Source organism: Otolemur garnettii, unplaced genomic scaffold (assembly GCF_000181295.1).
Source record: "Otolemur garnettii isolate 467f Iridium unplaced genomic scaffold, OtoGar3 scaffold00017, whole genome shotgun sequence".
In the NCBI taxonomy this organism is placed as follows: domain Eukaryota; kingdom Metazoa; phylum Chordata; class Mammalia; order Primates; family Galagidae; genus Otolemur; species Otolemur garnettii.
This window is the reverse complement of record NW_003852412.1, coordinates 1,062,472-1,081,369: the sequence shown is the minus strand read 5'-3', so window position 1 is coordinate 1,081,369 and position 18,898 is coordinate 1,062,472. Positions and strand designations below refer to the sequence as shown.

At 34.6% G+C, this 18,898-nt stretch overlaps 1 protein-coding gene across 2 annotated transcripts in view; it reads right to left on the bottom strand.

Moving 5' to 3' along the window:
* Positions 1–18,894, bottom strand: part of CWC27 (CWC27 spliceosome associated protein homolog) — a 238,280-nt gene extending 219,386 nt beyond the window's left edge. For both annotated transcript variants that reach the window (XM_003785866.2, XM_023510887.1), the window contains exons 1-5: positions 18,619–18,894; positions 12,067–12,163; positions 4,615–4,727; positions 1,844–1,987; positions 341–439 (exon numbers count right to left, since the gene is read on the bottom strand). In XM_003785866.2, coding sequence (XP_003785914.1) covers positions 341–439; positions 1,844–1,987; positions 4,615–4,727; positions 12,067–12,163; positions 18,619–18,660 — 495 coding nt within the window. In that variant the 5' untranslated portion in view covers positions 18,661–18,894. The remainder of the gene's footprint in view (positions 1–340; positions 440–1,843; positions 1,988–4,614; positions 4,728–12,066; positions 12,164–18,618) is intronic.
* Positions 18,895–18,898: the final 4 nt, after the last annotated feature.

Genomic DNA, 18,898 nt, shown 5'->3' with positions numbered 1-18,898 from the left:
TATATTTTTAGAGATGAGTTCTCACTATGTCGTCTGGGCTGGATTCGAACCCGCCACCTTAGGTGTATGTGGCTGGCGCCTTAGCCGCTTGAGCCACAGGCGCCGAGCCAAGCTGAGCTTTTCATTTACTGGCTTATCAGCTAAAGTTTCACTTTGAATTAAAAACTTTTAATTTATAAAAAAATTCTTAATCAGAAATTATGTCTAAATGAGAGATAAGATCTGAATTGTGATATTAATTGAATAGAAAGCCTTCATCTAATAGTTTAAAAATACTAAAAATCGATTCCTCCTAAGATGACAATTTAAGTGCTAGATCACATAATAATCATGCTCCTACCTCACAACTTCTTATTCTGTGTGGATTCCGTGGTCTTTCTTCATTATCAATGTCTACTTCTGTCAGTCGCAGCATGTTATATATTGTGTCCCCTGTCACCTATCAAATAAAAATATAAATGTAATCTCTAATTATTGCAGTCCTCCTTCCAATTAAAAAGGGAATTCTGAAAATATTTTTAAAAAATTAAAATGGAATTTCATAATATTACATAAGAACATATACACTGAATAATGCAAATAAAATAATTTCATCTTAAGGGGAAAAAGCACGGATAAAGGTGAATCCCTAAATAAGCTTTATGGGAAATTTCCCATACATACTTAATATTAGTTAATGCCAAATAACCTACTGAATGACAACAAATATTATAAATAAATTCAGATTTTATAATACAATAAGCAAATAATAACAATAACAATGTGATAAATGCTTTGCAGACATTATATCATTTAATTCTCACAAACATCCTAACAGTAGGAACCATCATTAATCTTTCCTCCACAGATTAGAAGATAGAGGCTCGAAGAAGTTACAGAGCCAAGAGTGATGACTTTTCTAACTTCAAACCACTCTGCTGTATGTTGTCTGTAATATATAAGTTACAGAACACGAATTATAAAAAATAGTGCAGAATGGCCACTTCAATCTCATTTCATTATACACTCTTTTTTTTTAATAAAAGGTGAGAAAAATCTATGAACATCAGACAACCTGTGTTAAAATGGCTCATGAGAATGTGCCAATGAATATTTTCTAACCTACATTGTTAGTTATTAAGCAACAATACTGCATTTCACGGTTTTAATGTGATTCCTTTCATTCAACATTTCTAAAGAGTTTTAAAACACCACCAGTTTTCCAACTATACTAAGTTTGGTTTTTCCCTTTCATCATCACAAAAATCTAGTTTTGCCCAGGATATGAGAAAACAATTCTTACTGAACCAGCAGAGGGAGCTGATACACTAGTGATGTTTAATATGTCTAAAACTTAAGAAGGGAGAAGAAAGAAGAAACCAGTCAGAATTCCTTTACGAAAAGAACTATTGAAAGTTCTATAGAAACGAAATTCCCTGATGTGAATTAAATTGTGCAGGATTAAATAAGTACTGTTTGAAGTAATATTTCCATTAAGAAGCTTCACTTTCAACACAACTTTAAGCCAAAGGGAACAACTAAACTATTACTAAAGTGTAATTCAAAAAATGTAAAAGCAATATTGGCTGAGTGACCTAGTAGCTAATACCATTAGTATGATTTTAAAGAAAGGAAACATTAAAGTCAAAACTAATGACTGATTTAAAGCATGCAAAAAAAGAATTAAGGTGGTCCCTCATGGTTCACTATTATAGCAATATATTCTACCATTTCTGCAAATAATAAGTATCTTAAAGAACATTTTTATGAAGACAACACTTAGACAATGTACCATAGTGGCCTAAGGAATAACATAAAACCAAAAACCAGGCCATGTGTGTAAGATAAATAATTGGACACTAACCTTTCCAAAGATGGTATGCTTATTGTTAAGTTCATCTGCTCGACCCAGTGTGAAGAAAAACTGGCTGCCATTATCATGAGCACCAGCATTTGCCATGGCAACCAGTCCTCTCCGATTAAAACGCAGCCGTGAATGAAATTCATCCTGAAGAACATAAAAGAACGTCCTCAGTTATAAGACTCTTTGTGTATTCAGTTTATCAGCTGAGCAGCAAGGTTTCCCACAACTTCTAATCAAAAATGCTGGTTTTATTTAATTGATTTTCAAGTACAGTCCAATCTAATATTTACTATTCTTTCAGGCCACTATTCTTGAATTCACTAGCCTGTAAGTATCTTCTAAATGTACTCAGATGTATTTGTGGAAAATTGCTCAGTTATACATAGAGAAAGGGTACTCAAAGGAGAATGGATTTCTAAGAGTCATTACCCTATTCTCAATCCCTCAAAGTCATCTAAGCTTTTAAAATCTTCTATTATTTCTCTAAGAAAAACACCTTTGAACCACTGCCGAGTCTTCATCTACTGCTCCTTTCCATTCCACTCTAAATGTCATGAAGCAATTGCTTTTTTCTTATTTTCTAATTCAAGGAACCTACTATAATTGTGTTATGTGGTTTTACTGTGTGTTTTAAAGTTCTATGTTGAAATTCTACCTAAACTGGCACTGGCTCAACTTGCCAATTTTCAAAATTGGCAGGAGCAGATCTTTCTAAGTTAGTTTTCTTGCTATGATAGGATTACTTAACATATACATTATTAGGCTCTTGCTTAATAGAATTCCCATCCAGACGTGATACTGGATTCATTTATAATAGAGCCATGTTACATAATCAGTGCTTTTCACATAAAAAAGGTTATTTTTCCTTAATAAATAATTCTCAAGAGATCTGAACTCAATGGATCACAACTCTATATTCAAAATGACCTAACTGAAAAGCTTAACAAGAAGATTCTATTATTTGAAAATAATAAAGCAAAAATGTCAGGTTAGGTAGAAATTGCCAAAAAAGAGCTATTATATTACACCAAACAATAGAATAAAAGAATGCTTCCTATTATCTAGAGCAGGCATCCTCAAACTATGGCCCACGGGCCACATGTAGCCCGCCTAGGACATTTATCTGGCCCGCCGGGTGTTTTGCCGCTGCTGCCTGTCCTGCTTAGCAGCCGACTCGTCCCAGGGCCCACAGTCTGGCCCTCCAACGGTCTGAGGGACAGTGAACTGGCCCTCTGTTTAAAAAGTTTGAGGACCCCTGACCTAGAGGATCTAAAATCATCAGAAGTATGAGAAATATGAAATAGCCTAACAGTGACACCTGAGACTTTTTAATAACAATTTCACATTTTCTAAGACCATTAAGTCAGGAAATTAAAGCAAACAGTTCAAGTATTTTTCTCAAGAATGACATACTGACTTAGTAAAAGATTAAAGGAAACTCCATCTCATTAGTATAAATATAAAGTTTTCAAAAACTCCCATATTTTAAAACTATCATTGTTTACTGAAAGAACATAATAGTGATACCACCAGATTAATAATAAACACAATTTCTCGCTTTTATTTGAACCCACTATTCTTAATATCCTTATATTACATTAACTTTTGTCTTCTTATATCTATGTTGACAGTTAAGAAATAACTAACCTATTCTTGACTTATACACCTTTTTCTAACATTTTTTATGTTGCTCCTTTCTCTTCTTTCTCATCTGTTCTCCTTATGATCCTCCATTGTGGCATGCATTTTGTGTGGCAAAGATCTATTGTGTAAAATTTAGAATAAATTCTGCTATGGACTTAATTGTGTTCCCTCAAAATTTATATGATGAAGCCCCAATGTGACCATATTTGGGTCTATGAGAAGGTGAGAAAAGTCATAAAGGTTAGATGATATTTAATTAAGGGTAGGGCCCTAATCCAATAGGTTTGATGTCCTTATAAGAAGAGGAAGAGATACCAGAGCTCACTTGCTCTCTCTCTCTTGCCCATGTGAAAATGTCAGAGCAGGCCGTCATCTGGAAACCAGGAAGAGCGATCTCAGAAGGAATCAAAGTGACAGACACCGGGGTCTTAGACTTCCCAGCGTGTAGAACTGTAAGAAATGAATGACTATTGTTTAAGCTACCTAGTCAGTGTTATTTTGTTATAGCAGCCTGAGCAGACTACTACAGATTCCACATAAAGTTTAAAGTGGAATGTTTTAAAATAGGATAGCATAGGCAATGTTCAAAAATTGTTTTTATATTTTACCGAGATACAGAGATTAGATACAGTCAGACATCAGGAAATATGCTATGTAGACTTTTTTCTGAATCACTTTGTTTTCTACTACCACCTTCAGCTCCACCTGAATTCAAGCTAGCATCAAAACTTGTGATAAGGCCAGGCATGGTGGCTCACACCTGTAATCCTAGCACTCTGGGAGGCCAAAGCAGGTAGATCATCTGAGCTCAGAAGTTCAAGACCATCCTAAGCAAAAGTGAGACCCCATCTCTACCAAAACTGGAAAAACTAGCCAAGCATTGTGGTGGGCACCTATAGTTTCAGCTACTCAGTAGGTTGAGGCAAGGGGATCACTGGAGCCCAGTAGTTTGAGGTTGCTGTGAACTAGGACACTGCGCACTCTACTCAGGACAGAGTGAGACTCGGTCTTTAAAAAAAGAAAAAAAAGTTTTTTTCTTCTTGTAGGGCACAGTCATTTTCAATTAAACAATCCAAGCTCACTAGCAAATAATAATAGTAATTATCATTATTATTATTCAGTCTTACCTTGAATGGGGCTCCATAGATAGACTCTCCACCAGTCCCTGTGCCAGTGGGATCTCCCCCTTGGACTATAAACCCAGGCACAACTCTATGAAATATGGTGTTGTCATAATAAGCTGAAAAAAATAAAAAATAATTTGTCAATGTCTAAAATTATGTGTATCTATAATTATCAGTGGTAATGCAATACAGTCACAAAATTTACTTTCCAGAATGTTAAATAGGCTCACAAGCCAAAGCCTTTTCCCTGTTTCTTATAAAATACCTACTTTTCAAAAGTACACACGTTGCTACAGAAACCATGGTTGCTCTTGTTTTGTTTTTATTTCTAGGAGTCTCTCAAACTCTGGATTAGTTTTCAAAATAAAAATTAGAGACTTTTAGTGTTTCTCAATTGGGAGAGAAAGGAGCAGCAATTTTGTACTTGAGAGGCATTTGTCAATGTCTGGAAGTATTTTTGGTTATCACAAAGGAGGGATACTGTTGGCATCTAATGGGCAAAGCACAGGGATATTGCTAGATACACTATAATGCAAAAGACAGTTCCCCAAACAATCAATTACCAGCCCCAAATTTCAACAGTGACAAGTTCAAGAAACCTAGATAGAGATGAATAGTTTATTTCCTACTTCTTCTTCTCCCCATAGAAAATTACTTTTTTAATAAACAAAGGCACAATATGTCAAAATTATTTATTTATTATAGGCCTAGCACCATCAATGCACTCTCCTCAAGAAACATTCAATAAACAAAACAAATAATCAATATCATACATACTACAGTCCAATTAGACTCCTACCCAGTTTGCTAAATGACTGAAAAAAATTATTTATATTTACATATAACTTGGAAATACATAATTAGAATACATTATTTCCAAATATGTAATTTAAAAGTCATAAGCATACAGAAGACATCACATATAATTGGCTATAGTACTTACTATATAGAACTCAAAATCCATTAGGGAGACCTTCTAAGAAAAAAGAAAACTTGAATGTGGCAGAAGCATGACGTCTCAGTGAGGCAAAACATAAGCAAGGAGTTTGGTAGGGAGCAAGAAACAGGGCTTGACTGAAGAAGAGAATTGATAGAAGTAGCAATGACCATCACGTATAAGAAGAGATGTTCGGCATCATTGTTGTCAGGCAAACGCAAAGCAAAACCACGGTGAGATGCCAATTCGCACCTACTAGCATGAGTAACATCAAAAAACGTTAAAATAATAAGTGTTGGTGAGAATGTGGTGAAATTGGAACTTATTCTTACATTGCTGGTAGAAATTTAAAATGATATAAAAAATTAAACTTAGAATTACCATATAACCCAGTAATTCCACATCTAAGTATATAAATGTGTGAGTGTATGTGTATATGTGTGTATATATATGTATATACATGTATTACAGATATATGTAATTGAAAACAGGCACTTGAACACACACACAAATGTTCATAGCAGCACTGTTTACAAAAGCAGCACTATTTACATGTAGAACCCAAACAGCACAAATCTCCAACAAAGGATGAATGGATAAATAAAATAAATAAAATGTGGTATAGACATACATGATGGAATGTTAGTTATAAAATGGAATGAAATACTGATACATGCCATGACATGGATAAACTTCAAAAACAAACTAGCACAAAGTGACATATTGTATGGCTCCATTTGCAAGAAATATCCAGAATAGATAAATCCACAGTGACAGTTGTGGTTGCCAGGGATTTGGGGAACGAGGGGGAATGAAAAACAGAGAGTGACTAATTCAGTGGTCCTCAAACTTTTTAAACAGGGGGCCAGTTTACTGTCCCTCAGACCACTGGAGGGCCAGACTGTGGGCCCCAAGACAAGTCAGCTACTAAGCAGGACAGGCAGCAGGGGCAAAAACACCCAGCAGGCCAGATAAATGTCCTAGGCGGGCCGCATGTGGCCTGAGGGCTGTAGTTTGAGGATGCCTGGACTAGTTTATGGGTACAGAGTTTTCTTTTCGGGTGATAAAATGTTTTGGAACTACATAGAAGGTGCTGATTACACAACTTAGTCAATGTACTAAAAGCCATGAATTGCACATTTTACAAGGGGTTAGTTTTATGTTATACAAACCGCACCACCGTTTAAAAGAAAAATCCTATAAGTGAAAGGCAAGAAAGTATTTTCTATCACTGAAGTTTGTACTTATACTTGTAAGATAAGAGAAAATTATATATACAGTGTATACCTAACCCTAAAGGAAGTACTTTTTTTTTTTTTGAGACAGAGCCTCAAGCTGTCCCCCTGGGTAGAGTGCTGTGGCATCACAGCTCACAGCACCCTCCAGCTCCTGGGCTCAAGCAAGTCTCCTGCCTCTGCCTCCCAAGTAGCTGGGGCCACAGGCACCCACCACAACGCCCGGCTATTTTTTGGTTGCAGCCATCATTGTTGTTTGGCGAGTGCGGGCTGGATTCGAACCCATCACCTTAGGTGTATGTGGCTGGTGCCTTAGCCACTTGAGCCACAGGCACCAAGCCGTAAAGGAAGTACTTAATAAACAAAAACTATTATTGCTATTGTTGTAAAAAATAAAATTAAAAAAAGCAGCAACAAAGTAGATTGTGTTAGAGCTAATTACTGAGTGTAGCCATCATTCAATTACATGCTGAGGACTGCAAAGCAGAAAGATATAAAGAACATAGCTGCTGAAGACTTTCTTCAACTGCAGAACTTACATGGAATTTCTTGTCATACAGAATGATAAATGTCTTTCATTATTTAAAACATTTTCAGTTGAGTCTTCTACTACTTGCAACTGAATACAAACTAATTTATTCAATGAAAAATATTTATCAAGTACCTACTATAGGCCAAACGTTGTAATAATACAATTACTGACATAATTCATAAAGTACCTATTATGGCAGCTTGCAGGCACCCTCCTGATTATTTTCACTTGCAAGGCATAACCAGACATAAAATTTGTATTTTAAAAATATAATTTGTAGGCTCATGCCTGTAATCCTACCACTCTGGGAGCCAGGGTGGGACATCACTTGAGCTCAGGAGTTGAAGTCCAGCCCAAACAAGAGTAAGACCCTATCTCTACTAAAAATAGAAAATTTAGCCAGGTGTGGTAGTGGGTACCTGTGTCCCAGCTACTAGGGAGGCTGAGGCAGGAGGATCACTAGAACCCAGGAGTTTAAGGTTGCTGTGAGATAGGCTGATGCCACAGTACTCTAGCCTGGGCAACACAGTGAGACTCTGTCTCAAAATAAAAAAGAATTGTACATTTATGTATATATATTTTATAGATATATACACATAAATATATATACACACATATATTTTTATATATAATATATATTTATGTATAAATATATACATAAATAATCTATAATCTAACAACTCTACATAGTACATTGGAAGAATAAGAAAGGCAGACCAGCTGATTTTTTTTTTTTTTAGTTACTTCTCCCATTGAAGGGCAGTTGGGTCATACTCACAAGAAATCTGGTTACAAATAGAAACTATAAAACCCAAGAGGTCAAAACTATCTCTTCTATATCCCTAAATAACCATTATACCAGTTACTATTAGACTAACAGTTGTCAGGAGTTCTGAGCCTTACCCCTTACTAACTGTACAACCTTAAACTCAATTTTCTCATTATAAAACTCATTATAATAATAATAATATAAATTAACTCATGGTATTAATCAGAAGATTAAATAAGATAATGCAAAAGCAACCTACAAATATTCAAGTTCAACAGAAATATGAAGTCAACTTCTTATTTTCACTCAAATTCCACAAATTCATATTCAAAGTTGAATAAAAACTATACTACAGTATACATCATAAAAGGAAATAATTCTTTATTATTTATTTCACTATGGCTTATCTTGAGATGCACAGATCTATAATAAGCAGTCAACTAACATTTTTTGAATATATGATTAGATTTGTGTTTTGTTTTGTTTTCTGAAAGATCACTCAGGCTCTCAGTATAGAGAACAGACTGGAAAAAGACAATTGGGGCCCTGAGCAGTGGAACCCTGGGTGCGACTATTGTCCCAAGAGTCAAAACATGACTATGGCTTATCCTGAGATACACAGGTTCAAGAACTATTTAGGAAGTAGGATCCGTAAAGACCCAGATATAGTATCTATGAGAAAAAAGGTCTATGTAAGAGGTCCTTTATTTGTTCAGTTTTCAAATGTTAAAATTATACCATCTATTCCTTTTTCCTAGTTCAAATTAAGTCTTTCTGAAATGTTGACTTTTTACTTTAGGGTTTTCTTTATAATTTTCCCAATTATATTCTTGTTTGGTACATGAAATTATTATACACTATATATACTATATATAAATGGGTAGAAATTTCCTATAATGTCTACACCATAATTTTGTATTCTAACATGGCTGGAATTTCCAATTTCCACAAATGTTTCTTTTTATATTTCCTTATATTTTATCAATAATTGCTGTTGAACTATTTACTTATAGTTGTCTTTATAGTTTACGATGTGATAGATTTTGCTGCTTGTAATAATGTTTGATTTTCTTAAATTTTTATGCATCATCCCATTACGTACTTTGAAGAAGCTTTATTATTTCATTATGTATGTTCATAATATCCTCCTGAATGCCCCCCAATATTGAATAAAGAAATTTAAATGTATCTTAAATATGAAACAAAGTTCCTATTTAATAGCTGTGATTCTAGTGTTTGTCACTATAGTTTTTATTTCTCATTGTACAATGTATGGACAGTATATTTTAATAATTACATTTCTAGCCCAAGTTCATGCAGGAATCTATATTTGTATTTTTAAGTCAGTTATATGTGTTTCTTCTTTTAGGATCTTGTTTCATGTTTAATTTTGTATATACACATGTGTTATCATTAATAACTTTTTATCTAAATCTCATTTTGTGATCACTGTGCCTTATTTTCTTCATCCTCTCCCTTTTTAACAATTTTTTTTAATTCTATAATTTCTTTGAACTTACAGCATATTAATATACATATACTTAGATTTTTCACTTCTAAAACACTTAAACTATTGTTAAAGCATGAAAAAATAACTGATGAACCATGAAAAGACAAGGCTGAAGTAATAAAGGAACAGATTAATAGTTGCATCAAGTATTTTAAAAACTGATTTTCTTATCTACTCCTCCCTCAACTGCTCACTTGTCTATAAAAAAATATAAAATTATATTCCTTCACACTAGAGGAAGTAATATCAAATTATTTTCAATTATCAAAGCTAAAAAGTTTCCTTTTCCTTCCATCTTTTTGCCCCTTTCCCCTTATTTATAAGAATTATTAACTGACAATGTTTGTTTTACTTTCCACTCATTGTAAATGTTCACCTAACTATATTTCAAAGATCTAAAATCCAAGGTAAGGTCTGTACAACTGCAGATCTTTTGGTTTTAGAAATGCTATAAATTTCCTTTAACTGTGAACATTTTTTTAGGTGAGGGCTGTAATAGAAGCTGTGCTCTCATTCCTCATGTTTTTATTCATTTCCTTTCAAATTCTGGAAACTACACTTAAAAAAAATTGACATGATGTTACACAATCTGAGAGCATTATGACTTGTTTAAATCAGGAAGAATTAAAATGCGGTTCTCTGGATTACATTTTAAAACCCAACTTTATTCATTCAACAGTATCTTTGTTTAAATCATTTTTCTCAGGCTTCTTGTTAGCCTTTCCAATAATGATTCTATCTCTCACCTGTTCAATTCAGAAAATCGTTTTGGTTAGTTTTCTTATTATTTTTCTATTCTTTTTTCTTTTTCCTTGCATTCATATAAATAGGGAGACAGGGAAATAATTATTTGTTTTTATAACTGAGTTTCATCATCACCCAACTGAAGAACCTCATTTCTTTTTCACTATCATATTATGTCCAGACATTTTCTGTTTCTTCCATTCACCTGGTCATGGATTGTAATTTACCATTCATTCTTACTAATGTTTTTGTAATTTCATTCTCTGCCTATAAAATTTGAGCCTTTGATTCTTCAAAACTTCTTACCAGAAACAAGTCTGTCTTTTCTATGTCTCCTGTGTTTCTCAGCTTTGTTAATAGTTATTTGAGGCCTCTCTGACTGAACTACCTGTCTGACTCCATTTCCTTCCGCCTGCCATAGCAATTGTTAATAATGGCCTTGGCAGATGTCTTCTCTCTCTCTCTGTTTGGTTTTTTATGGCAACTTTTTTTCCATTTTTTGGTGGGGGAGATCTAGGTATTTTTTATCCTTTAAAATTTCCCCTGGCCATTATTTCCTTGTCTAATTATCTATTTAGTGAGGTCTCATCATACTATTCTTCCAGATATTTTGGATTCTCTTTCACATCCTGCTTCTGACCCAAAATGTTGTTTTCTGAGACCTTGAATAACATTGTCTGTCTCTAAAAATCAGATATAAGTTAGAAAGATAATGATTTGCCACCACTAGAAAAATTCAAAATCATGAGCAGTATATGCTAGAAGCCAACAAGGTCTAAAAATGTTTGGAATGTTTAGCTCCCCAGGAGAATATTCAGAAAAAAAAAGAACTCAAATGGGTGTATACAGTTCTGCAAAGTAAAAAAAAAAAAAAAAAAATTACTTTATGCTTCAAATCTAAAAAAAACTAGAGATATTGATAATAACATCTGAATGCTAGATGGAAAATCTTGTGGAGAAAGTAGAATTTTGAACAGATATTTAAAAATATGAGGAGACTTGAATATTAAAAAAAGGGAAGAGAAAGAATACCAAAAAGAAAAAAAGAGAGAGAATGAAGGAATATGAAGATATGTGTGAAGTAGAAAAGGGAAGGAAACGCTTAAGAATGAAGATAATAGCTGACTATGGGGTTACGGCAATGAGAAATAATGTTGGATAGCTAGGAAGCCAAGCTGCCTGAAGATTCAAATACCATATGAATAAGTAAGAGGGCAAAGAAACTAAAGATGAAAGTGAGGAAGACTAGGCAATCAGAAATTACTGACATGTGTAAGTAAAAATCAAGGTGGAGTAGGAAGAAACTGGTAAATTTGATTTTATACTGGTTTAGTTGTAGCTGAAGTGAAAGGTTCCAGTAGAAACGTCTTCTAGGCAGTTAGATACATAGTCATTGGATATAAGTAACAATTGGAGAGTGAAGACAATAGAGAACTAGAGGAAGAGCCATAGAGAATAAAAGAAAGACATGGAGGATAGCAAAGAAGATCAAAAAGGATCAAAATATGATTTCTTCAGGTAAATTTCTCCATTAAAAGTATACAGATTTATTTTGGATAAAGCTTTTATCTCTTCTATTTCCTGACACACAGCTCAAAACTATCACTCACAGAAACAACGATCATTCATTATAACTGCTTAACACCAGTCTTCAATGTCATGAAAACTATACTGCAGTTTATTTTTAAATTAACAAAAATATGAATAAAATTCAAGAGTTATGATTACCTTCCAAACAAAGCTGGATGAAATTTCTGCAAGCTTTAGGAGCTTCTTTTGACCACAACTCTATGTCGATATCTCCGGCTGTAGTTTTCAATAAAACCTATAGAAGGAATATTACATCTTTATACTAAATTATCATTTTGCTTGATAATCAATTGAATGATTGCTCAACATATAGCTTTTACTGGTGAGTTTTCAATTTTAAAAGAAATATTAGAACTTGTGTTTGGCTTTTGTTGTTGTACTCAACAAAATGTCAAATATTCCCTATAGCTAATTGTATGTTTAGATCTTTCAGCATATTATTTTCAGAAAAAGTTTAGGATTTAAGAAAAAAATAGCATAGAAAAAAACTTTAATTTAAAAACTAAAAATGCAAATGTGTTATAATTTAGAGTTTCCTCTTGCATTACTTCCAATAAAACTGGTTTAGCAAATTAAGACATTAAAAAACAATAAACTCACTAAAAGTGTAACACTATGAGACAATTTTACAATTACTCTTTTTAATTTATCCTTTTACTGTATCTTCTCATTTAACATCTTGCCATTACTAATTTGCAAAGGAATGTTTTTAATCTTATTTTGGCCTATTACTTACTAAAACAGTAGGTCTTAAAATCACCATCTATCATAAATAGAATACTTTGATAGCCTTTCTATCAGCTCATTATAGCAGACAGTCCTTGGTGGAACCAGCCATCCTGCAACAACCAGAATCCCTACTGAACTCACAATTGGAAACAGCTTATATCTGTCTAATCTATAACTACATATGACCAAAAAGAAAGTTAAGTTCTCAATTTGAATAGTGTGGCACAGCTGCAGTCCAGTTTCTCCTGTATCACTTTATCTTTTGTCTCCCCCAGTATACCAAAGTAGGTCAGTGTCAAATAATTTGTGATTATCTTTTAGGATGCTCCTAAAAATAAGAGTATGCTGTATAACTATTTATAAACAAGAAACTGATTCTCATTACACTGTCAATACATTGATAGAAGTCACATGTTTTATTTTCCAAAGCTACTTTCCCTAATTTATAAAAATATACTTTTGGGGGAAATCATAAGAAACTTTAAAGTTATTCAATTAAATTTCCATCTTTTATGGCTACCCCAGAGAAGTTGTAAATTGTCCCTGAGTCAGAAAGCTTGTTAAATAGTAAAGCAAGAATAGCATTTTAACCTTCTCTCTCCAAGTCCTGTGTGGTTTTGCTACAACTGCTTTTCTTTATTTTTTTTAGAGACAGTGTTTCTGCTTTGTTGCCCAGGTCATGGTGCAGTGGCACAATCATAGCTCACTGTAACTTCAAAATCCTGGGCTCAAATGATGCCCTGCCTTAGCCTCTGAAAGCACTAGGATTTCAGATTATGAGCAACTGTACCCTCACCAAACAACTGTCTTTCAATTTGTTGCAGAAGTCCAGATAATACTGTCATAAATTTATATAACTGATGAATTAATTGTATCTTTTGGGGTACTAGCTATACAGCTTCCCTACAACTAGTCTTCAATATCCATGAGGTTGGAGAGGTGAAAAATCTGTATTTTGGTAGATTTTTAAATACTATGATACTGCCTCCACAAAGTTCTCCATATATTCCACACTATACTAGAAAAACAGACTATTAAGTTCTAGGTCTCTGCCCTATATCTCAAAAAAAATCCCCAAGTTGCTCTGGTCATAGTTGATTTGAACAGAGAACAACACCTAAGTTAAAAGCAATCATATATTGGCTAATCAAGTACAAGTGAGTTCTTCTAACTAACCTTGGCATGAAACAACACCCAAGAGAAACAATGCCATCAAACGGTGACAACAACTCAACTTGATTCTCATTCTTCTGGGAAATAAGGTCAGACAATTAGTTCGTTATGGTCACATTTGAGGTACTCCTATTAGCCATCTCCTGACCATAGTGATATTCAATAATGAGGTAGGTAGCAGCCCTTTTACCTAGGATGAGTTCACAAACTTAACTGTCACACTCGTATGATGATAGCTCTAATGGCCATTCTAGAACAAGAACTCCGAAATTGCTTTGAAAGCTGGACTAGGCACTGGATGAGTTCATGAACTTAATTGTCTGTCCTTATACATTTGGGATACAAACTGAGAGTAATAACTCCCTCTACCTCAGACTGTATCTGCAACAACACTATGGAATGTCTTCTGATTTTACATGAGGACTGATGTACATCCCAATCTTAAAAGTATAGCAGACCTAAAAAGACAATGTCCTATCCTATTTCATTATTTCCTTGTATATTTGCAATAAAGTCCTTTTGTTAAAAGGAACCTAGCCCTGTCTTCTCTTAATTGCAGTCTTTCGATTTTTTGAAAGTGTACATTCTATTAGCAAAAAGAAAAAGGGGAGGAGGGGTGCAGGGGAAGTAAGGGATTGGAGCACAATATGCACAAACATGGACATTTAAAAATACATATTACAGTACAGTATTACTCCAGCATTATTAAAATAGGAATCACAAAAAATAAAAATTGTAAAAGACTATATAAAAACAGTATTTTTAAATAATTCTTATTTTAATTTTATTTATTATACAATGAACCTTTTTGATAATAACTTTATTGAGATACCCGTAATCTAGACATTTTGCCCTGTGAAAGCATACAATTCAGTGGTCTGTAGTAGACTCACAGAGTTATACAATCACCACCATTATCTAATTCCAAAATATTTCATCACCCCAAAAAGAAACCCTGTACCCATTAGCAGTCACTCTCCATTTTCCTCCTACCGCTCACCTCTGGCAATCACTAACCTACTTCCATCTGTATAAACCTGCCTATGAGATGTTTCATAAATGGAATCATACAAATTATGGCTTTTTGTATCTAGCCTTTCTTACTTAGCATAATGTTGCTCTGAAATTAAAGGTCTATATTCTTGTTCCACATTCTTAGTTTTTCTCAATTTAACTTAATTTTATTTTATTTTATTTATTTAGAGACAGAGTTTCAAGCTACTGCCCTGGGTAAAGTGCTGGGGTGTCACAGCTCATAGCAACCACCAACTCCTGGGTGTAAGGGATTCTCTTGCCTCAGCGTCCCTAGTAGCTGTGACTACAGGCACCTGCCACAACACCCAGCTATTTTTGTTGTTGTTGTTACAGTTGTTATTATTATTTTAGCTGACCCAGCCTGGGTTCCAACTCGCCAGCCTCAGTGTATGTGGCTGGCGCCCTACCAAGTGAGCTAGGGGCGCTGCCTGATGCTTAGTTTTTAAATGTCTTATAAATGCCAGTGGCTTTATACTCTTACTGATAAATATTTCAAGGTACAATATATTCTAAGATGAAGTTCACCATTAACAATAATAAACAGAAATCTGTATTTAGATGGTCTTCATAGTAATTTCTCATTTTTTGATGAACTTCCAATGCTGAGGCATCAGCTCTATCATTTTCTTATGATTGTATTATTAATATTATCTTCAATATGAAATTTGTGAGGGCTAATTTGGTTAATTCAGAACCATAGCCTATAAATCCACTTACCTGCTCATTAAGAAAAATTACATCATGATGCAAAAAAAGTAACTGAACTTATATGAAATTTTTTAAACCAAAGGAAAAATAAATACAAATAGACACTGATTTTCTCCCCCACACACCAGATGCTTTTGCACAGCCCCTGAAGTAATGCACTCATGGTTAAAGACTGCTGCTCTAAAGAACAAATGAGTGCATGTCATTCCTCCCTCACAAGCTCTGGAGTCAGGTTGCCCAAATTCAAATCCTGACTCTTGGCTTACTCGCTTCATTACCTTGGGCATCACATCTAACATCTCTGTGACTCGGTTTCCTTATCTGAGTGGGATTGCTATGAGGACAAAATGAGCTATTATACATAGACTTAAAACAGTACCTGACAATAAGTGCTCAAAAAATCATGGCCATTATTATTCTTATAAAATTGGGGGGTTTTGGTCACAGGCAACTTACATGTAGTAAAAAGAATGCATATCTGATTGGGCCACCTTGCTCACCAAGGTTTCTAAATCTTTTCACTGATAAGCTACTAAATTAATAAAGAAGGTATATGGCTTCTTCCTCTGGGGGCCCTACATTCCCTTTGGATAGTTGTACTTTGTAAGGCCTTAGTGGCTCTTTTTATTAAAGCTCCCGAATATTATACTACTTTGGAAATATGTTTCTTAAGAATATATTTAATTTTAAATAAAGTATTAAAATTAAATATTAAAATCTATTACATAAATAAAATTTATTATTATAAATTAAAATAAATGCAACTTACATTAAGTGATAATAATATGCAGAAATTTCACCTTCGGTAGATTACCTTTCATGCTTAAGAAAATTTCTATCAAGTCCTATATTTCTGACCCTCATCTTCAGGACAAAAGGTTATAACATAGTACATTTATGGACAATAGCCAGGGGTTAACCACTAGTATTTTGCACCAAATACTTCTCAAGTTCATACTGTGCTTTTTGAAAGGAGGGGTTTTGTCCCATTTATTCTGAACACTCTGTATCCTTTCAGTAGCCTAATGTATGATCACACTTTAAAGGCACTAAACAAAAATTCATTGAGCAGACTTCTTACTATATCTGTTTTAAATTTTTTCCAGGACAAAAATCTTGCCATCCTCTCTATAGAACAGGAATTTGAAGATTCACTATGTTCGATCAGCCTTTTGCTGGAAAAAGTCCGAAACCTTTTTTGGAGGAAAACTTGGGCTCTGCCTTAAATTCTCCTTCAAACCACTTCTGTTCATAAGACTGTTTTCATCACAATTTGCAATTATATATTTATTTGCATGATTACTTAGTGAATGTATTTCACTCAAATGACTCCGTGATTATAGGGATAATATTGATTTTTCCTTCCTTTGTAACCCTAAAACCTAGCATAGAGCCTGGTGTGTGCTAGGTGCTCAATAAATATTTGTTGAATGAATAACATATTCAGGAATGTTAAATCTACTCCTTTATATGAGGAAGATCATGTCAAATCTTCCTCTAAAGCCACTAAGCCTGCCCTTGACCAGGAGCAGTATAACTTCAAACTCATTCATGCTTAATACTTCTCAAAATCTAAGAGAAATATAGTATTAACTCATCCATCCACTCGTTCATTTGGTACATATTTGAATTCCTTCAACTGCATATCAAGCATAGCTCTAAATGCTTGCATTTTATAGTGGGAAGGAAAAAGGGGAAGATTGCTGGGATGCAAGGTATGATTGAAGTTTACAATTTTATAGAAAGGAGATAAAAAAGGTCTTTTTACTAAGGTTGACATTTGAAAGTTAAAATAGCATGCACCAGGGAGAAGACCAGCAAGTATGAATGCCTTACATGGCAGGATGGGCAACCTGTTCTCTTCCAGTGTTTATCAACTGGCAGTAATAGTTGCCCTCAGAAATATTAGGAAATAAGAGGTAGGTAATTTGGACTTTCACACTGATATAGAGCAAAGGGCAGAGGGTAGGGTAGGGATGGGACAGAGATGCTACAATATCCAGGAAAATTTCAAACAAAAAAGAATTGATCTGCCCATAATACCTACTAAAATTCTCACTAGGAATTACAGCAGTTTTGGTTTTGCTTTCAAATTGCCTTTGTTACATTAACAAATGTCAATAAATAAAAGATTTTGTAAGCAATTTATGATGCACTCATGCAAAGAATCATATTTTATGTAAATTTAGTTTATTCTAATCAACTATATACTTTCCATGCCATTTATTTTCTTCCTTGTGTTGGTTCATTACATTTCATATGTGATATAGACTAGATCTTAGTTCAAGAATTCATTTGACAATTATTCCATTATTGATTCCTCTCCCTCAATGTAATATAAACACACTGGACAGGAATTGACATACATGGGCCATCAAATCAGTTAGAGAATCATTCCCCCCTTTGAATATGGTAACATTCCCCATTCCCACTTTTTCTGATAATCAGCTCAAAATACACCTCCTCCATGCAGTTCTTCCCAAGTTTCTTAGTTTCCCACTTCTCAATAGTGCCATAGCAGTATGTTTCCCTGCCCACGACTGCACCTACCAGACATTTAATAAGAGTTTTCTTTACCTGCCTCTCTCTCTAAATAAACTGTATATGCTCTTTTAGGGCAACATGACCTTACTCATCCATCTCTGTATTCCCAGTGCTTAGTACAGTGCCCAGTGCCTAGAAGGCGTTCAGTCAATGTGTACAGAAGAAATGGAGAACAAACAGTCTTCAAGTTAAGCAAAAACATGTCAAACTCAAAAATACATCTTTAAAAACCTAAGACCCAAGAAAACATCTGCGTTAGCTGCGTGAAGGTGGGAAACAGGACCAGGAAATTGATAGAAAAATCTCCACTTGAGTACTTTTTCAAGTACATATTGAGAAGAGCCAACTTGAAGGTTTTCTATGCCACACTGTCCATAGGCAGAGAGATTAAGGAGGACACTTCTTACGCTCTCGTCCTACACTAAGATACCCGAATCCCCTCCCCCCCAATCAGGGAGATCTTATTTTTGGGACCCCAGGTTCCCGAAGTGAGGCTCTCACCTTCCCGTTTGTGGGAGGCTCCTGGATGTAGATGTTGCTCATCCTGATTAGTGCTCAGGACTCCGCTTCTTTGGGGGTGATAAGAACGGACGGCCAGTCACTGAAGCTGTTCGCCTTCCTGCACTCTCTTCCTTAAGTCAGGAGGTCCGGGAAAGCTTCAGTCAGTCTCTATCACGCAAAACAGCCACACTAGACGCTACCTTTGCCCAAAGCTAGCAGCCCCTCACGGCCGCCGCCATGTTGCTCCTGGACCCAAACACCGCTAACCCAAAGAAGGGGG